The following is a 20973-nucleotide window of genomic DNA, read 5'->3' as shown; positions in this document are numbered from 1 at the left end:
TAGTGCAAGTTGTGTTGTGCCCATTAAAGCTTTTAACAAATAAAATAGTCCCACTTTTTATTTTTTTTGCCGGATCGCTGACGTGGACGGTCCAGATTCAAAGTCTTTGGCGTATTAGATTCGCTTCTTCTTGTGTTATTATTTAATATATTTATATAATAAAACTCACCCGAACTTCTATATGTCTCTCATTCTCAATCGTCTCTGATTATTATTACTTTTTTTGGTGTCGATTCAAAGAATTACGATTTAAAATTTGGTTCGAGCTTTTCCTCTCAGCCAAACGGATCTGATCTGAGAAAATTAATTGCTATTAATGTTTCATCTGTTATCATCGATTAATTTGTCGACCTAATTTTGGGTCTCTGGGCAAAAGAGAGACCGAAAGAAAAGAGAAATCAAGAAACCTAATTTTGTTGTTGTTGTTGGTACATCGAGTACATGAATATCTGTTTTTTTGCTGATTGTACTGTGTAAGAAATATACTAAAAATTTATGGTTGATTTTGGATCTAAATCCGTCGAGTGGATTAAAATTAAAGAGATTGAAGGTTTTTTAAGTGAAATGGGGAAAATAGAAGATGTAGAAGAAGGTGAAATTTCAGATTCAGCCTCTGTGGAAGAGATCAGTGAAGAAGATTTCAAAAAGCAAGAGGCTGGTGGTGATGGTGGTGGTGCTGCTGCAGTTCCGGTTGATTTGAATCTTAAAGAATCGAAAACTAAAGGAGGTGGTGGTGGTGAGAGTGCTAGGGGTTGGACGATGCGTGATCTGTTTCAATACCAGGGATATAAGGGGTTTAATAATACGGGTTTGTATAATCTTGCCTGGGCACAGGCCGTTCAGAACAAAAGTCTCGATGATATTTTTGTAATGGATGTTGATTCTGACCAAAACTCTAAACTATCATCGTCTACGCCGGCGGAAAAGAATAATGTCAAAGAAGTGGATAAAGTTGTGATTGATGATAGTGATGACGATATGGAGAAGGAAGAAGGGGAACTAGAGGAGGGTGAGATTGATTTGGAGGAGTCGAACCCTGCTCAAGAATCCAAAGATGGTGCTGTATTGAACTGTGATGCTACCCAAATTAATGACTTAGTGACTATTGATTCCATGCACAATGAGTTGGAGAAGCGAATAAACTTGATTCGGGAAGATCTGGAGAGTGTTAATGTGACTAATACTGAGAAGTAAGTAACAAAAAGAACACAAATAAATAAAGGCTTGTACTTTGAATGTTTGGTGAATTGGTGAGAGTGAATGAGATGACTGCCCAATTTCAAATACTTAGTGGAAATAGTTGAATCAACGTTGTTTTGTGTGTAATTTTGGCTTCATTTTATTTGCTGTAGATCATTTGAGCAGGCTTGCTCCCGGCTGCATAACACTTTGGAGAGCTTAAGAGAAGTTCTTTCAAAGTACAGTTCTCCAGCTAAGGATGTTATTATTGACATTTCGTTCACTGCTATTCAAATTGTCAACTCTGTAAGGCAATCGAACATTCAGCTGAGTATTTATGTTACATGTTGTAATGGTTGAAAAAAATAATGTAATGTTTCAATTGCTTGTAACTTGCAGGTTTTTTGTTCTATGGACCAGAACAAAAAAGATCATAATAAGGACACTTTATCTAGGTATCGACTATAGATGCTTTCCCTAATTTTTCTGATTGATTATTTTGAAATGCTGAGTTTATTAACCAATTAATTGTTGCAATGTCAGGTTACTTTGTTTTGTAAAGAACTCTGATCCTCCTGTCGTCTCCCCGAAATGGATGAAGGAGGTGAGAACGCATGAAAGTACTTCAGGATCATTTTCTTTTTTTCATTCTAGCGTTGACAGTTGACAACATTGTTGCTTTCTTTTTCACAGATAGAGCTCATGGCAGCAAGTGATAAACTGAAAGAGCGAGAGATTGTTAACGGGGTTCAGGAAATAGATTTCAAGAATACAAGTGATAATACTAAAAATGCCATTTATGGATTGACAACTTCTGAGCTGCCTTCTGATGTTAATTGTAAGACTGTCAGTTCTGATGTTACTTCTGTGGCCCATGCTAACCCGATTACCTCCCTGGAAATGAGATCAGGAGGAGTATCTGCATTTAAGAGCAGGGGCCTTCTTGTTCCCCTCTTAGATCTTCACAAGGATCACGATGAAGATAGTCTTCCTTCGCCTACTCGAGAGGCACCAACTACCTTTTCAGTCCTTAAATCATTGGGTGTTGGGGATGTAGTTGTTAAACCTGGGCCTGCTACATCTAAAATGACTCTAGGGACCGATGATTCTAGAATTCGCCGTTATGAAACTGATGCTGTCAAAGCTGTTTCTACTTATCAACAAAAGTTTGGTGGGAGCTCCTTTCTAATGAGTGACAGGCTTCCAAGCCCAACCCCTTCAGAAGATGGCAATGAGGAGAATGATGATACTAATATGGAGGTCACGAGCTCTGTATCTGGTAGTAGTTTAAGAAATACAAGTATGCCGATGTTGAGACCTTCAGAGGTCTCTTCTTATACTGCTGTGAGTAGTTCCAGCATGCAAGGACCAATTGTTGCTAAAAATGCTCTATCTGCAAGTTCTGCTTCTAGTTCAAGCATGAAAGCCTTTGCAAAGAGTAGAGATCCTAGGCTTCGATTTGCAAATTCAGATTCGGGTGCTTTGGATCTCAATCAAAGACCTGTGGCTGCAGTGCGTAATGCACCTAAAGTCGAATATGTTGAACCAACAAGCTCAAGAAAGCAAAAGGTTGCGGATGAGGCACATTTGGATGGTTCTTCATTCAAAAGGCAAAGAAATTCATTTAAGAATGCTGGAACTGTTGGTGATGTTAAAAGTGTGTCTGGACTAGGGGGCTGGATAGAAGACAATGGTTTCATAGGTCCACAGTTCGCAAATAAAAGTCAGTCAACAGAGGGTGCTGAAGTCGATCCTAGAAAATCATATATGGGGAATGATCATGCAACGAATGGCCCAAATATGGCTAAAGAGCTGGTGCCAGTTACAAGTACGAGTACTACAACTTCTTTACCCGACTTACTGAAGGATATAGTTGTTAATCCGACAATGTTACTCAACATTATTAAACTTGGGCAACAGCAACAGCAACAGCAACAACAGCTATTAGTATCAGAAACTCAGCTCAAACCAGATCATGTACAAAATAATATTCATTCTTCGAGCCCAAATTCAATCCTGGGAGTAGCTCCTTTAGTGAACCTTGCTTCTTCTAAGACTGGGATTTTGCAGACACCAGCGGCATCACTTTCAGTTACTTCACAAGTAGCTCCAATGGTGAGAGCATACTAGTTAATTGTTATGTTGTTTACATATTGGCCAAGATAGGGTTTAATTTGTGCTAATAATTTCTTGTTTTACTTTTTGTTAGATTCCCTTATCATTTGTAGTTAAAACCATTGTGTATATATTACAGAGCCCGCATGAAGATTTGGGAAAAATCCGTATGAAACCCAGAGACCCACGTCGTGTTCTCCATGGCATTTCACTTCAGAAAAATGGGAGCCTGGGGAATGAACAACTAAAAACTACTATTCCCTCAGTGTCAAATAATCCAGGAAATAAGGACAATTCAAATAGCCAAATGCAGGAGGGTCGAGCTGATCAGAAGGCAGTCTCCTCTCAATCAGCTGAACGCCCTGATATTGCTGGACAATTTACCAAGAATCTCAGAAATATTGCTGATCTCCTGTCAGTGTCAAATGCATCTACAAGTCCGGTTATTGTTTCTCAGAGTCTCACTTCGCAACCAGTGTCAGTCAAACCAGAAAAAAGGGATGTGAAAGATGTTTCTACGAAGAGTGAGGATCAGGGGAGTGGCATTTCAACTTCTGAAACAACAGCTGTGGCAGCTCCCTCTCGTGCAACTCTTGAAGCAGCAGCTGTGGCAGGTTCTTCTCGTGCACCTAACACGTGGGGAGATGTTGAACATCTATTTGAAGGATATGATGACAAGCAAAAAGCTGCAATCCAGAGAGAGAGGACTAGAAGATTAGACGAACAGAAGAAGATGTTTGAGGCCCGCAAGCTGTGCCTTGTCTTGGATTTAGATCACACTCTTCTTAATTCAGCCAAGGTGATCTCATGTGTTTGCAATTTTGAGTTGTTCCATGGAAGATTGTTTTATTTCAATTCTTGGCCTTCAATTATGTTATAACTATGTTTCCCTTTCTTAGTTTGTGGAAGTAGATCCAGTGCATGAGGAGATTTTGAGAAAGAAAGAGGAACAAGATCGTGAAAAACCATATAGACATTTGTTTCGTTTCCCTCATATGGGAATGTGGACCAAACTGAGGCCCGGGGTCTGGAATTTTTTAGAAAAGGTTGTTTAATTTATAGTGTGTTTGATATTATTTGCTTGACTTCAACTTGAAGTACTTAGTCATTTTTTCCCCTGGAATTCAGGCCAGTAAGCTATATGAGATGCATCTTTACACCATGGGGAACAAACTATATGCTACAGAGATGGCAAAAGTGCTTGACCCAAAGGGGCTCTTATTTGCTGGACGAGTTATTTCTAGGGGTGATGATGGGGAATTTATAGATGGTGATGAGAGGGTTCCAAGAAGTAAAGATTTGGAAGGAGTTTTGGGTATGGAATCTTCTGTTGTAATTATTGATGATTCTGTGAGGGTCTGGCCGCATAACAAATTAAACTTGATAGCTGTAGAAAGGTAACAATGCTTTTATTAGATGCAAATGTTGCATTTGCCTCTTTTTCTTTCTTATTTTTGTTGTTCCCCTAGCAGTTTGTGATTGGTTTTTGTGTATGTCTTGCAGGTATACATTCTTTCCCTGTAGTAGACGCCAATTCGGTCTTCCAGGTCCTTCTCTTTTGGAGATTGACCATGATGAAAGACCAGAAGATGGAACACTAGCGTCCTCTTTGGGGGTGAGACTACCATAGAAATCTGCCTAGGCTTTTTACAAATGCCTGCCTGTTTGAATTTTTACTAATCTGTCTTTTCTCTTACAGGTTATTGAGAGAATCCATCAGAATTTTTTTAGCCATCACTCACTAGATGAAGCAGATGTTAGAAATATTCTAGCATCAGAGCAGCGAAAGATTTTGTCTGGCTGCCGAATAGTATTTAGTAGAGTGTTTCCTGTTAGTGAGGTTAATCCTCACTTACATCCTTTGTGGCAAACTGCTGAGCAGTTCGGTGCGGTATGCACTACGCAGATAGATGACCAGGTTACCCATGTAGTGGCCAATTCTCCCGGGACTGATAAGGTAAACATTGTTAATGTCCTATTATTATATGTCGATCTTTGGTGCGTTTATGGAGTTTGAATATGGCATTAACTCTTGAGCAGGTGAATTGGGCTATATCTAATGGAAGATTTGCCGTCCATCCTGGCTGGTAAGATATCTCAAATATTGACTTTTATTTTTGTTAATTGCTTTTGGATCATGGATTTGACATAGTTGTCTCTTTTCCTTTTTCCTTTACCAAAATCAGGGTAGAGGCATCGGCTTTGCTTTATCGGAGAGCAAATGAGCAAGACTTTGCCATTAAACCATCACCAACCTAATTTGTTTTGGTAAAATTAAAAATGGACTTCAAAATCACACTGGATTGGAGTTAGGATGGGTTTTCAAGTCATATGGTGGGTAGGTGGGATGGGATTGCACCTAAAACTGATTGCTCAACTTTTCAATTTCACTTTCCCCACCCAATGTGGCCCATCGGCTACTAATGAAATCCATCAGAGAGAGAGAGAGAGAGAGAGAGAGAGAGAGAGAGAGAGAGAGAGAGAGAGAGAGAGAGAGAGAGAGAGACAGAGAGAGAGAGGCAGAGGGAGAGAGAGAGAGAGAGATCAGGCACGTGGCTAAGCCAAGTATTTCATTCCTTGCGTGCTTGAAAAGTTTTGGGATTGAAAAAAATTCGAGCTAAGAAATTTGAATAAACTTAACGGCAAGAAACCCAACTAAAATCTTAATTGAGAAAAGATGTGCACATAAAATGAAAGCTATATGGGGTGGTATTTTTGGGTTTACACCAAAATTTTCTACATAATTGGGTTGAATCATTTGGGGATAGTTGTTTATTGGCATTTTTGATTACTCTATTGCTAATTTTCTATCGTTGACCTTAATCTTTTTAATGGGCACTTGATTGCGACCGATTTTAATTTTGAAGAAGAAAAGGAAAAAAAAAAGTGGGTGGATGGGTGTTTATGCTGATTCATTAAGAATTGTTTATACTTCATATTTTGTCAGTTGCAAGTGTAATCATGTTTTACGACCAACGATAATACGAAAAGCTTTGGGTTATCCTCAAGTTCCAATAAGATTAAAAAATATTATAGAAGAAACATGATATGACAAATTTATAGTTGCAGATTTTGGCAACTGTCCTCGTCAGCACAAGTATTTAAAATTCCATAACGTCAGACAATTCTTTTTCTCCTTTTCGTATTTACGGACAGACTGAACACATTCCTTTGACCTTATAATAAGATCAGAGTTCTGTATTTGAAGTAGATATTTACTTTACTGTCCACGAAATCCTTTTCGCCTTTGGTGAAACTTGTGCCACGCAAAGGGCCACTAATGTATAGAGGACCACCCTTCTCATTTGGAGAATTTTTAAATATACTCTTTTTATATAAATATATATATATATATTATTTATGATTTTATGATTTTATGTTTTAAAATTTTTAAGTATAAAAGTATGTTTGTAAAGTTTTAAAATTATAAAAATATATTTTGTTTAGCAAAAAAATAAAAAAATAACTAAAAAGTAACAAAATAAGCTATAAAATAATAAAACATGATTAAAAAAATAAATTTATGATAATTATAATACCATTATAAATAAACTATAAAACAACAAAAAATTTGCTTATTATTTTTACTGAAGAGGTATATTTTTTATAAAAATAGATTTTTCTGTGTTGAAGTATTTTTATATGATGTAATTTTTTTAAAATTTTTTTATATGTAAATTAGTCTTTATTTGGGCTTTCAAAGCAAAAGACTAGTGCCCTTACTTGGTTGAGTTTGCGAATTGTGACCACACTTAACTATTAATCATCTAATGTAATGGTAGTAAATAATTGTAGGATAAATATGAAATTGTGGCTCTCATTCAATTCAAAACACAATTCTTACGATTCAAAGAGAATAGAGGTTGCTAGTTTCCCGCTCCTCTAATGAGCAGCAAATATCCCAAAAATGGAAAGGAAAAAATATTTGAATTTTAAAAGAAGTCAAACACTACAAATTACATAACGTTCGAAATCCCTCAATTAAGGAGATGATGGGAAAATTCTAATTAATGAAGATGGAGGAGTTAATTTTTTGTTTGTACAAAGCAATAAAATGGTAAAATTAGAGAAGAAAGAAGAAGAGGATAATAATAAGGGTGATCATATAGCTTTGTCAATGCCATGGTGGTGGTGCTCTCGTGACACCAGCTATAGTAATCGCCATTCATCTCTTTGGCTTCACACAACTCTAACAGGTTTTTTATTTTTATACTTTACTCATTCCATATGGTCATTATCATCAACAACCAACCAAAGGGTTAATAACTCAATATATACTTTTCTTGTACATGCAGAATTGGATGAGAATATAAAAACAATGGTAAGTATAATTGACGAAGATGGAGACTCTTTCCCAAAGAAAAGGCCTCAGCTTATAAAAGTACTGAATGAGTTGCATAACTCTTACCGTTGGCTGGCTGAAAGGTACGACTCACTTATTATTAGATCTCATCAATCTCATGATTATCATTACAATTTTCAACGTCCAAGATCAATGATTAAGTCCTTGAGACAAATTCATCACAAGAAGTACGATGATATGGGAAAGACTTTTATAAGTCATGAAGAGAATTTTTACGATTTAGAAATAATAAATGGTGGTGGTGATGATAAAATGTGGAGAGGGAAAGAGGTATGTGAAATGATAGAGGAACATTTGCGTCAGCAAGATGAGTTAATCAGAAGAAATGAGAAGAAAAGAGAGAGAATAAAGGAGCTTAGTTCACAGGTAAAGAGGTTAATGGAAGAGAATAGGGCTCTAAAGGCTTGTTTGGCAACACAAAACCACTTACAATCTCATCATCATCAGTCACATTGTTCCAAGTCCTTTTTCTTTGGAAAGCTTATTGGATGCACTCGTTAATTATGATCTCATTTTCTGATGAGATCTATATTCATAAAACAATTTTAGTATTCATATGTAATGGTGGTTGGTTTTGTTGGCAATAATAAATGGTGTTAATAATCACTATTCTTATTATGTTTTAATAAGATGCTAGCCTAATAGTAAGTAGTAGTTGGACTATATTGATCTTTTATCACGTAAAATGATACCGCATTGAAAGAAATTTAAATTGCAAACAAGTCCCATAAGTCTAAAAGTTATCAAAATTGATCAAACTTTTTTTTTTCTTTTCAAGTTTTAACTAAATATTTTTCTTTTTAACAATTATTATATTTTTTTCAAATTTATAATAATATACATTTTTTGCATCTAATTTAGAATAATAACGTTACTACTATTATTGACACGCCACATCAGCCAAATCTAACATTTTTGACGTTTTGTAATATTTTTTGGTCTTTTTTTTCCTGCATTTTTAAAGTAACTTTTTTGTTACTAATAGTGTTGATAAAAAATTAATTAGTTACTTCTATATAAAAAGATTTATTTTTATATCATATATATATTTTGGTTATTCTCTAAAAATTTATTAGTATGCTTCTTAGTAACTAATTAATTAGTTATTTTTAAGTTATATTATGGTTGGTTATAATTTAAAATATATTTAGGTAACCTTAAAAAATGTTTTCAAAATTAATGAGTTGCAATATAATATAACATGTTACTACTTTTATATACCGATTATTTTATATACTGATTATTTTATACACATTTTTATTATTTTGAAAACTAATTAGTTATCGTATAATATAAAATAATTTAATTAATAAAATTCTAAAATAAATTTTTACTATGATTTAAAAAAATTATAAAATAGTAATTAATCACTATATTAGTAACTAAATGATTTTTTTTCTGGAAATAGCGAAAAAAAGCATATGCTTCCCACATCTTGAAATATTCACATTGAAAAGTAGATCACAATGATATTTTTTTTAGACTCATCTAAATAACGACGTGATCAGATATTATTTTTAAAATTTGAGAGAAGAGAAAGAAATAAGAAAGAGATATAGAAGGAGAGAAAGAAAAGTGATTTTTGATAATTAGATCAAAAACAAGTCATTTTGGATAATTTTTTAAATATAAAAACATAATATTTATTGTGATGTAAATTTTGCATCATACTATAATGTCATCTAAATTTGAATCACTTTTTGTTAAGTGATATATTTGCATTATAATTTGATACACTATTAGAGTAGACTTTTAACAAAATGAACTGTATTTTATATTTGTATCCCGGGGTGTTCGCGGTGCGGGTGGTGCGGTTTTTGACTATTTTTTCAAACTAACCCGCACATGCGATTTTTTCAATTTCTCAAACTGCACCCGCACCGCGAAACTAAAAAACCGCAAAAACCGCACCGCAAAAAATGGTGCGGTGCGGTGCGGTTTATGCGGTTTTGCGGTTTGGACTATCATTAAACAATTAAACTATCACAAATACAACAAAGTTTGAGCAACACTTGCAAAAATACCATAAGGCTTGAAAATAAATATGAAAAAAAAAAATTCAAGTTTCAACAATGCAATAATTAGTGGGCTTAGGTTGGGCCTTCACATATTTGACCTAAATAAATATAAAAATTGGTATTTTTATAATATGCGGTGCGGTGCGATTTGAACCGCATATTAATAATTCAAAACCGCAAACCGCACCGCACCGCGCGGTTTAGGAAAAATTCAAACCGCGACCGCACCGCAAAGAATTTCAAACTGCATTTTTTTGCGGTGTGGTGCATTGCGGCCGGTTTGAGCGGTTTGATGAACACCTATATTTGTATCTCCATTAAAGATGCTTTTATATTAAACTAGTAAACAAACCGCGTTTTGTGTGTGCTTATTTTTTATTTAGTCATAATTAAATTATAAAATTATATTCAATTTCAAATTTTGATAATATTTTATATATTTATTTAATAATATGGGTAACTATTCTTCTAATTTTTTTTACTCTTAATAATTAATAGAGATTTTTTTATTTTGACAATACAAACCAGTTTCTTTTTTTGTTTTTGTTTTTTTTTTTTGTTTTTTGTATTTTTATAGAAATCCACATAGCAACCCACCTAGCAGCCAATGAAACAACCTAAATTGCAACTCAAAGTCAAATCCACATAGCAACCCACATAGTAATTACCAGAGCAACCCAAACCGTAAAAAATTAAAAAAAAAATAGTATATGGGGTGATTTTCCTAATTAATATGGTAGATCTTAAATTTTTTTAATTATTTTAATTAATTATAGATAGATATTATTATACAGTTATTTTTTTAATAATATATGTATTTCCTTTAAATTAATTAAATTGAAATACAAAAAAATTATAATTATTGACGACTCTATGAAAAGTTTATCATATGATTTTAAAACTGTTGTCATCACATCATCTTATTTGTAGTCATCACTATATTCAAACTCGTTGTCATTAATTACTGTATTTTCTAATAGATTTGCTCTATACATAAAACAAATCAAATAAGTTTACCATTGATCACTTTTATATATAAAGTGAATCTAGAATATATTTTTTTTTAAAAAAAAATAAAAATACCAAATAAAATTTATTAATTAATAATGAAAAAATAGATAAAATTGTATCTAATAATCAAATTTAAATTCAAATAGTATATATTTTTAATTAACTTATTTAATTTAATTTTTTATAATCATTTAATAAAAAAGTTATCTTCAAATATTATAGTAAATAAAAGATTAAAAATTGAAATTGAAAGAGATATAATCATATGATAACAAAACTACTTTCATCACTGTATCTCATTTGTAGTCGTCACTACATTCAAAGTGACAATTTGATAGATAACATAAAAATTAATAAAATTAAGTTAAAAATGACAAAAAGAATAAGAGATACGAAAAATTATATATGTGTAAGACAATTTTATAATTTACTTTAATAAATTATTTGATAAATCCTTACAATGAAAATTTGACAATTTAGAACACAAACACTATTCATGATTAAAAGAGTTTTATTTATTTATTTAAAAAAAAAAAGAGTTTATGATCATATAATATACAAATTTAAAATATTTCTAAAAATATATAGTTATATTGTTCTACCTAAACATTAATTTGAGATAAATAATATATTAATTATAATAATATTCTAAAGAGCAACTTTACTGAAGATACACTAATGTATAAGAATGTATACTTTGACACATAAGAAAAAAAAATAAGAGAAACATATAGCACATTACTTCAACTCTACATCATCTCATTTATAATAGATTACACATAAAATATTCTGATGAAAACTATTATTAGCAACGGAAGAAGAAGACTCGTTTCCAAAAAACTCTAATCACATATTTATTCATTGATAAAAAATGATGACTCTACAAAATACAAGAATGTATACTTTGCCACATAAGAAAAAAATAAGAGAAACATATAGACCATTACTTCAACTCTATTATCACTACATCATCTCAATTATAATAGATCACGCATAAAATATTCTGATGAAAACCATTATTAGCAATGAAAGAAGAAGACTCGTTGTTTCCAAAAAACTCTAATCACATATTTATTCATTGATAAAAAATGATGACCGTACAAAATATAATTATCTTACAAAATTTTAAGAATAATAGATATTTTTGGAATATAAATAAGAGGCTTTGGCAAAATTTTAGAGTGATAGATATTTTTAAAATATCTCACAAATATTTTAAAAATAATTTTTTTAAATGCAATATACGAGGCAAGTAATTAGGTAGATTTTTTTTTTAAAACAAATTATTATTAAATAATTAATAATATTAAAAATTTATATCTATTCTATATAAAGTGTGTCTATATAACAAAATTCTTGGTTTATGAGAAATTCATGGGTGACTTTTTATTTATATTAAAAATAAAATGGTTTATTATTAAAAATAAAATGGTTTATGAGAAATTCAAATAATAGAAATTTTTTATCAATTTTTTTTTCTTTTTGAATAAAGATAAATATGAAATTTTAATCGTATAGAGTTTTATTTTAATAATTTAATAGTATTTTGTTATAGAATACTATCGCTTTATGTTAAACATGGTTTCTTCTTTTTGTCGACACTACCTCTTTTTATATGTATTATCAATCTTTTAAAAAATAGACAATCCACATATATGCGGACCCGGCTAGAATGAAAAAGTGCAAAATACAAAAATTACACTATCGAAGCAAAGGAAGATTGAAATCCACCAATGACTATCATTAGTTTTCTTATCTACAATTTTTAGACAAATGCTATCTTCAATTATCAATAATTTAGAGATTGATTTTTAATTTTCTTTTTATCTTACACACATTTAAATAATGTTTCTTTAAGTATTGGAACATCAATTTTTAATTTATTTTTGGATTAACTTAAGAACATATTTAAATCATCAAAGCTTTCTTAAACACTAATATATTGCATTCGGTATTCACTTTTAATTGACAACATTATAAATTATAATATTTAGATACACATAATAATAATTTCACCTAATAACTAATAATATTTTTCTTTAATTTTTTATTGTATCACTTTTAAATAACATAGAAAAAAACTAGCATAAAATTTAGTATACGTGCCTCGCACGTAATTTTTGCTAGTTTATATATATATATATAACTTGTACGTTAGTTTAAGGTTGATTTTTTTTCAATAAAATATTAGAAAGTAAAATTTAGTAAGCTTAATTCAATTTTTTTTAATAAAATATTAGAAAAAATAATAAAATAAAATTAAAAATTATAAAAATGAGAGAATCAAAGAGAGAATAGAAAAATCTATTTGAAGTGATTTTGCCCCTGAACTTAGACCTGTACCAAATCACGCCTTCTGAACTTTTAAGGTCATTGAAAATTAATGCTTCATGAACTATTGAGATTGTTGGATTTAAGGACTTTTTTCTAATTTTAGTAAAAATGTCTAACATGGATGAAAGTTCAGGGGGCATAATTTAGTGCATGGCAAAGTTCGAAAGGTATGATTTGGTAGATATCAAAGTCTGGGGAACATGGTTTAGTACATAAACAATCATTGAAATAGTAAAATTGAATAAAATTAGACAAAAGTCCTTAAATCCAACAATCTCAATAGTTTAGGGGGCATTTTCAATGGCCTTAAAAGTTCAAGGGACATGATTTGGTACATGTCAAAGTTCAGGGGGCAAAAATCCTAATTAGCCTATATATATAGATAAATTTATATACTCCATCTCCATGAAGTATATTTCTTTAGTAAGTGGGCTATATTTTATCTTTACATATTTGTTTATCCTAGTTGTTGTTACTTTCGAGACGATCATCTTGTTTTTTTTTGTCGGTAATAATAGGAAATAAAGAAAAAAGTAGTATTTTTTAGAGTAATTTACGACGAAACACTTTTATGTTTTAATTTTTATACACTTAATCTTTTTATATTTTTTAGAGGCAAAATCCCCTTAAGTTTATTTTTCTTTACAAATTTGACACGCCAGTTAAATATTATCGTTAAATATCAATTGAATGACCACTATGTACACTTGTGTATATGTAACAGTAAAACCTCAAAGTCGATACAGTAGTAATTCTGTTGATATTTAACGGCAATATCTATCTAACTGAAACCTTAAATTTGAAAAAAAAAGTAAACTTAAGGGAGTTTTGCCATAAAAAAAAAAGATAAGAGGGTTAAGTGTATAAAAATTTAAACATAAGGGGTTTCGCTGCAAATTACTAATTTTTTTTTTTTAAACTAAGGAGAGTTCTATTTGCTCCCCATAAAATGATAAATACACCCCATTATTAAAAAAAAAATAAACTTAGTTAAATAATTTTTAAAAATTACTCTTAATATTTTTTTTAAATGTTTTTTCTTACATTATTTTATGTTAATTATGATTTTATTTTTATATTTTTTTTTCTAAATCATGTATATAATTATTTTTTAATAAAATTTTATATAATTTTTTATTTTAATTTTTTTGTCATAATATTTAAAATATAGTTTATTTTTATTTGATAGATATAGTTTCTAAGAATATAAATTAGAAAAAAAAATTAAAAAAACTTAATAATATAAATTTTATATAAAATAAAAATTATTAAAATGTGATGTCTTTAAAAATTTTTGGAATGTAAATAAAATTTTTAAAAATAAATTCTCAATCTTATCATCCACTCTACCAAACCAAACAAAGCGTATGTTTATTTTGGAAAGAAAGTGAATAATTAAATAGAAAAAAATGGTATTTCATCTAAATAAAAATAAATAAAAAATAGTATTAATTAGGATAAATATTATTTTGGAATCTGTGTTTTGTAAAAGTTATTAATTGGACCTTCTGTTTTGAATGACAAAATAAATACTGTATTTTTCAAAATATTACAAATAGGACCCTGAGCTTAATTTTTGATAATTTTCTTTTAATATAACCAACTTAAAAATACGAATAGATACAGAAAATATAAACAGTTTTGTCAAAACACTTTAAGATCGGATTATTATTAAATTTTATTTTGACAAAAAATCAGTTCATGGTCTATTTTTACCATTTTAAAAATAAAGGGTTTATTTGTCATTTAACAAAAGAGAGTGTGCAATCAGTAACTTTTGTAAAATACAAATTCTAAAATAGTATTTACCATATTAATTATTTGTATTTGAGGGTGGTTTGGAAAAATTTAATGAAATATAAGGGTAGTTTAGAAATAACAAAAAATATCGAAAGGAAAGACAATCACCACTCAAATCACAGTCAAGTGTCGTCTATGAGGTGAGCGTCTTCTCCGAACACTCGCAGTTGTTTCAGCGTCCATGTCTCGCTCTTGCTCGCCGATCTAGGCCATTTCCAACCCCCCCCTCTCTCTCTCTCTCTCACTCACTCCATTCCTACTATGGACCAAAGACGAACCGATAGCCCCGTCTATGCTCGTCAATGGAGCAGCGAGTCCAATTCCACCACTGGAAACTCCTCTCCGGTAATGTCACCGTCGCGTAATCGCCATGTTCGATCTTCCTCTTCCTCAGGGATCTCCAACATTAAGCGCACTCAGAACTTCGCCGCCAAAGCTGCTGCTCAGCGCCTTGCTCAGGTCATGGCCTCCCAGACGGCCGACGACGACGATGACGACGATGGTGACCTAGGATTTCGTTACAGTGCTCCTCCACCGCTTGCTCTCTCCAGGAATGTCAACAATGGTGCTAAATCATCGATTCCGACTTCGAAGACAACTCGATCTCCTTCTCCAGCGGTAAACTTACTATACTAAGCTTCCTAGAATTTTCTTTTTAGTTAACACAGGCAACATTTGAGCTCTAATATATCTACAAGACTCGCAATGTGTGGAGCCATGAGTTAATTGGTCGAAATTCGGAGAGATCGGTTTCAATGTTGTTGAAGAGAATTTTAAGCGGAGATCCTTAATTGAACTTATTTTAATTTTGGCAAATGTGAGATCGGATATTCATAGAATCTAATGATTTTTTTTCATTATTAGAACAACTGGAATACATTTGTGTAAACATTCATATGGTAAATGGAAATTAAGCAGATTTGGTAAATTTGTGATGTCATCAATGAAGCTAGATAGGATTCTTTTTCTATATATGAATCCATGTAGTTATACGAAGAACATGGAGCTTGAAGTCGAAAGCTAATTGAATTTTCTCCTATTTAATTAGTTGGCTCGGAACTTTGTAGAAGAAACTACATCTGTACGATCCACCTCAACTGGAAGGCAATCAGTTCGTACAGCTCCAGCGCCCATGGTACCCCCAAAAACATCTCTAAGGACTGCGGTTTCTATGCCACCATTGGAGCCTCCCGCCAAAAACAGTAAACATAGGTAAACCAAACTTAGTTCACTCATTGGAATTAACATGAAATGATTGGCGATATAAGATAAAACAGTGAATGACTCATAGGTGTGAACTTCAGACTTTTTTCAGATTCAGGACCCTATAGCGCGAAAGATTCTGGAGATCAGCGTGGGGCATCTGTACTTCGTGATGAAGTATGTGTTCTTTCTCAACTTTTTATTTTCACATGGGCTGCATTTTTCTTATTTTCTACCGAGTTTTTTATTTTGCTTCCTTTTAAAGATGTTACTAACTGAAATTGCCCCTTGACCATGCAGCTTGATATGCTGCAAGAAGAAAATGAAAATATTCTTGACAAGGTGAGAGAGTTTATTCACTTTTTGCTTGATAAAATTGTTGTTTTGCTTAATGATATCTGGCACTTGTACAGCTTAGAACTGAGGAAGATAAATGTGAGGAAGCAGAGGCCAGGGTTCGGGAACTTGAAAAACAGGTAACTAAGTTTTTTTTATTTTTTACATTCTAATCTCTAAAGTCATTGGATTTTACAGGTCTTGGGCATCTTGTTTTAATAAACAATTTATATACCACAATATATAACTGCTTCAGAACCAACATATGAATCTTGCTACTTGTTTGCGAGTCGTCAGGTTGCTGCACTGGGGGAAGGCGTATCCTTGGAAGCTAAACTTTTGAGCAGGTAAGTTGAAGATTTCTATTTAAAATAACCTATGTGCATCCCCTTTTCCTTCTACTTGAACCTGTGATCACCTCCACCATCATTAATTTGCAGGAAGGAAGCAGCATTGCGTCAAAGAGAGGTATTTGAACTTAGATTGTCATGAACATGATGGCTTCCTTGTAATTTATTTACCTAGTTTAGTATCACATGCAGTCAATTAAACTTGATGTAGATGTATTGAATTTATGTCATTTCTTGTTAAATTGAAACTAAGATGTTTGGAATATGGAAAATTATGGCTACCACAGGCTGCACTTAAGGATGCAAAACAGTCAAAGGGTGGAGTAGATAAGGAAATTTCTTCCCTGCGTTCTGAACTTGGAGTGAGTATGCTACCATTTATCTTTTATATATGCAGCAGAACTGAAATGAGAACTGATAGACATCCACTAAATGTTAAAAAATAATTTCAAATTATTGTTGTAAATTATGCTTGATTTAGTTTGCATATTGTATGCTCATAAGTATATCCAATCTGATGATAAGTCACACATATTTAACCTTATAAGTGAACATTGCACGGTTGCAGTAATAAGTTATAAGTGCCATGCAGCATGATTCATTGTTTTCTTTTTTTAACCCGTTTAAAAAAAATATATTTAATGAGAATAATAGTCTCTTACTAGAAGTGAACAGATACGTTAACTTTTACAGTTACTCATTAAACAGCTTGTCAAAGGGGATTTTCATAATTTGAGAAAAGTATGGGTTTAAATGGGTCGATCATTATTTACTAATACTGGTCGTCCATTTCTTTTATGGGTCAGAATGCAAAAGATGCGAAGGAAGCAGTTGTACAACAGCTTAGTGGAGCTGAATCTGAAGTAAAAGCTCTTCGATCAATGACACAAAGAATGATATTGACTCAGAAAGAGATGGTGTGTATTAACATAACTTCTTAGAGCCTTAAATTTATGTACAAATTGATTACTTAATTTATTTTATAAAAAAATCAGGAAGAAGTAGTTCTCAAGAGGTGTTGGCTTGCTCGCTACTGGGGCTTAGCTTCAAAATATGGTAAGCTAATGATACGTTTTTCTATAACTTGTATTGGTGATTGAATCTTATTTTTCTTTTCGTAACATTTTGTTATTTAGTACATGGTTCATGAATAGTTATGGTAACATAACCATTAGTAATTATTTTCCTGACATTTGTCTTCATTAGGGCTTACTCTTGTTTGTTATTTTGAATCCAATAAGAGGTGTTTAAAACATCTTCATACTTGAGTGGTTGCACAGCTTTTCAAGTTCATATCAAAGTGATCCTGACTTATGTTTACAAATTGCTGCAGCTTCCTACATTTTGTCTATTTAATTTTGTTTATTATTTATGGAAGTCAGATGGCATTTGATTAACCATCTAGACATAATTTGTTCTATGATTTGCAGGGATATGTGCAGATATAGCTGTGACAAAGTATGAACATTGGTCTTCATTAGCTCCTCTTCCATTTGAAGTTGTTGTTTCTGCAGGACAAAAGGCCAAGGAGGAAAGTCGAGAAAAGGGCAAGTGCCAATCATTTTGTATATAGGAAAATTCTTTGGTGAGAGCATCTTTTTGCTCCTACCATAGGGGCATTTCTTGTTTTTGGTATATAGAGAAATTATAAACTAATTTTTTTATATTATGGTGTACATTATAGTTACACTAGGCATCCTGTCGGTTTTGGGGAAATTCTGAATAATTTATGGTGCTAAAAATAAGATTCAAACATTCAGTTCCAGACATGCCTCTTTTATTTTATACACACGTGCAACAAATTTTTTTGAACTTTATTTTCGACGCCGTAAAATATTCAGAATTTCTCGAAAACAGACATGAGGCCTATTATAACATTAATATACAACGTTGTATTACAAAATTGGCATATAATTTCTTTAAGTACGAAAAATAGGAAAGGCCCTACGGTAGGAGTAAAAAAAAGTGATGCTCCCCCGAAAAAGCTCCTCATATATATAAATTTATTTATTTATATGCCTTTGCTTTGAAATTATGGTGACCTTAATTCTTTGTTGAGTAGGTGGTAATGATCCTGAGAAGAGAATCAAGCTTGTTCAGGATTGGAATGATCTAACTGGAGAAGGAAACATTGAGAGTATGCTTTCAGTTGAAATGGGACTGAAGGAACTTGCTTCCTTAAAGGTTTATTTTACTCGACTGATATGAACTCAACTTCAATTGAGGCTTCGTCTGCTTCATTCTTCTGTAGCGAGCATGAGTTGATCTGATTTATTGTTGTGCTTTATAGTTTCTGTTCCTGTAATATATCTTATGTTTGCAACTTGAAGGTTGAGGATGCTATTGTGCTTGCATTGGCCCAGCAGCGTCGCCCAAATTCTGCTCGATTATCCATTTCAGGTTTGATTTTGTCACCTAGAGACACTTTATGTTTACAGCAAATAGAGATTGACAAATACTTGTCATTACTGGTTGTGGAGTCTCTTGGTTACTTGAATTGGCTGTCTTCAATTCTTGTCAAATTATTGAAACAATTTTATCTCTCAAAGTGAAAAATTAATGGTCCAAAACAGTCAGCTGCTGAACTATTAAATTATGTACACCACGTTGTGGAGACAGTTGTTTACATATTAAAATGGGATGTATTGCTAGTATTTGTTGTTCTTTCATTTGTGGGTCAATATTGGTGGGTGGTCTAGTGTTAAGGAGTGATGAAAAGTGTTGGTAGGCATTTGTTCCAAGGTTTGAGTCTCCACAGACTCAAAATCCTTGGTTCCACTGGGTGGTCTCCAGGTCGAACTGCCAGGGCCAAAAAAAGAAAAGAAAAAAAAAAATGGTGGGAAAGAAGTCTGAAATATTTATTTATTCTTTCATCAACTACACCCAGAAATATAGTTTATACTGTTTATTATGTAGACCATTGTTTACTGATAATTCTTCTATTTGATGTATGCAAAATCTGTTAGGAAACACTGGACTTTTTACCATTTTGTTTGTCCAGATCTTCAAGTTATAGGTCTTTGATGTTTTTCATAATACTCTTGTCTCATTTAGTTTCAGATTTCAAATCACCTGGTGATCCAAAATTTATGGAGGCAATTGGTAAGTCATATTGTTATTATTGAATACTTCTGTTTCTTCTTTCTGTCTCTGACTACACATAGGGAGTAGGGGAGGTTACATTCTCTATTTTTAATCCTTTGAAGTTAATGGTTCAATGCATTATAATGATTGACATCATGAGCACTGGTATGATATTGATATCAATATTCTTGCAGAGTTGAGCCCGGAGGAGTCAGAGGATGTTCTTTTCAAGGAGGTATGACATTTCCTTTAATTGTATCTCCATTAGCATGTCATTTGGTTTGGAGGTTGCTCTTGACATTTATTAGAGTAGACGTGCATCCTCAAGCAATTAGTATCACAGTGTCAGTGATACTCCTCTGTCAGAAGTATCGAGTGATTAACAATGGATTTTGGCTAAACATCTCTACTTGTTCAATATTGGTTCTTTTTTTCTTTCTTTAACCGCATTAAGAGATGATAGCTACATTATTAAATAAATTGTTGTACAGGCATGGCTTACATATTTCTGGAGAAGGGCCCAAGTTCATGGTATTGAGCAGGAAATCGCCAAAGAAAGACTTCAATTTTGGATAAACCGCAGTGCACACTCACCAACCTCACATGATGCTGTTGATGGTACTTAGAATTATGGCCCCCCTTCTCCAACTTTTATCTCTATGTATTTATTTATTTTGCTTATTGGTAATTGTGGATGTTGTTGATCAGTTGAGCAAGGTTTAATGGAGCTCAGAAAATTGGGGATCGAGCACCGACTCTGGGAAGCGTCTCGCAAAGAAATCGATCAGGATTCCACTTCTACTATTGCACCAAAATCTACTGTCCAATGACAGTCTCATTATCATACGTAGTTCTTTTCTTTCTGGCATCTGTTTATAGCGTTTTTGCCTATCACCACGTTACTACCCCTTAAGGGTCGCTTATTATACGCAAGAAAGTACTACAAGGAAAATGAAATGCTTATTTATAAATTAGCACGAATTATGATGAATTGTGCTTGGTGTTGAGTGAGAGTGTGGCTCATATACGTTGTGTGTCGTTTCTTTTAGTTCTCTAATTTATGTTACTTTACAGTAGGCAGTGTAAATCGCTTTATCTTAATTGACATGCTTATACTATACAAAATCGATTTTGATGGAAAACCACATGTGTAAAATGACGCATACACATAATTTTGTAA

At 32.3% G+C, this 20973-nt stretch overlaps 3 protein-coding genes across 5 annotated transcripts; all 3 read left to right on the top strand.

Annotated features, from left to right (window-relative positions):
• Positions 1 to 6228, top strand: LOC115712688 (RNA polymerase II C-terminal domain phosphatase-like 3). The gene is made up of 12 exons (XM_030641017.2): positions 1 to 1190; positions 1353 to 1485; positions 1579 to 1634; positions 1723 to 1783; positions 1873 to 3294; positions 3434 to 4093; positions 4194 to 4340; positions 4423 to 4691; positions 4798 to 4909; positions 4994 to 5251; positions 5335 to 5381; positions 5481 to 6228. Exons 1-12 carry the CDS (start codon positions 496 to 498, stop codon positions 5551 to 5553), a joined length of 3933 nt encoding a protein of 1310 aa, XP_030496877.2. The 5' UTR covers positions 1 to 495; the 3' UTR covers positions 5554 to 6228.
• A 1087-nt stretch (positions 6229 to 7315) lies between these two features.
• On the top strand, positions 7316 to 8283 carry LOC115714746 (protein NETWORKED 3A). Its single transcript, XM_030643503.2, has 2 exons — positions 7316 to 7490; positions 7590 to 8283. The coding sequence occupies exons 1-2, from the start codon at positions 7349 to 7351 to the stop codon at positions 8156 to 8158; spliced, it is 711 nt and encodes a 236-aa protein (XP_030499363.2). The 5' UTR covers positions 7316 to 7348; the 3' UTR covers positions 8159 to 8283.
• A 6600-nt stretch (positions 8284 to 14883) lies between these two features.
• Positions 14884 to 20973, top strand: LOC115712974 (coiled-coil domain-containing protein SCD2). 3 transcript variants are annotated; one of them, XR_009687245.1, is made up of 18 exons: positions 14884 to 15438; positions 15869 to 16032; positions 16125 to 16200; positions 16324 to 16365; positions 16437 to 16499; positions 16657 to 16706; positions 16800 to 16827; positions 16997 to 17071; positions 17516 to 17626; positions 17705 to 17765; positions 18140 to 18256; positions 18772 to 18893; positions 19040 to 19109; positions 19764 to 19811; positions 19988 to 20028; positions 20285 to 20411; positions 20502 to 20736; positions 20778 to 20973. XR_009687245.1 is itself a non-coding variant. In XM_030641420.2 (17 exons), exons 1-17 carry the CDS (start codon positions 15082 to 15084, stop codon positions 20621 to 20623), a joined length of 1668 nt encoding a protein of 555 aa, XP_030497280.2. In that variant the 5' UTR covers positions 14884 to 15081; the 3' UTR covers positions 20624 to 20973. The 3 variants fall into 3 exon arrangements, 2 of the variants coding, with proteins under 2 accessions (XP_030497280.2, XP_030497279.2); XM_030641420.2 differs by having other exon boundaries at positions 19770 to 19811; positions 20502 to 20973; XM_030641419.2 differs by having other exon boundaries at positions 20502 to 20973.

This window comes from Cannabis sativa, chromosome 4 (assembly GCF_029168945.1).
Source record: "Cannabis sativa cultivar Pink pepper isolate KNU-18-1 chromosome 4, ASM2916894v1, whole genome shotgun sequence".
In the NCBI taxonomy this organism is placed as follows: Eukaryota; Viridiplantae; Streptophyta; class Magnoliopsida; order Rosales; family Cannabaceae; genus Cannabis; species Cannabis sativa.
This window is presented reverse-complemented; position numbering and strand designations above follow the sequence as displayed.

Excerpts from the sequence above, each read along its gene's own strand:
- LOC115712974 (XM_030641419.2), top strand. The coding sequence starts at position 15,082 with ATGGACCAAAGACGAACCGATAGCCCCGTCTATGCTCGTCAATGGAGC. Across the intron at positions 16,033-16,124 it reads GCCAAAAACAGTAAACATAG|ACTTTTTTCAGATTCAGGAC; the intron begins GTAAACCAAACT and ends TGTGAACTTCAG. Across the intron at positions 16,201-16,323 it reads CATCTGTACTTCGTGATGAA|CTTGATATGCTGCAAGAAGA; the intron begins GTATGTGTTCTT and ends TTGACCATGCAG.
- LOC115714746 (XM_030643503.2), top strand. The coding sequence starts at position 7,349 with ATGGTAAAATTAGAGAAGAAAGAAGAAGAGGATAATAATAAGGGTGAT. Across the intron at positions 7,491-7,589 it reads GCTTCACACAACTCTAACAG|AATTGGATGAGAATATAAAA; the intron begins GTTTTTTATTTT and ends TTGTACATGCAG.
- LOC115712688 (XM_030641017.2), top strand. The coding sequence starts at position 496 with ATGGTTGATTTTGGATCTAAATCCGTCGAGTGGATTAAAATTAAAGAG. Across the intron at positions 5,252-5,334 it reads ATTCTCCCGGGACTGATAAG|GTGAATTGGGCTATATCTAA; the intron begins GTAAACATTGTT and ends ACTCTTGAGCAG. Across the intron at positions 5,382-5,480 it reads TTTGCCGTCCATCCTGGCTG|GGTAGAGGCATCGGCTTTGC; the intron begins GTAAGATATCTC and ends TACCAAAATCAG.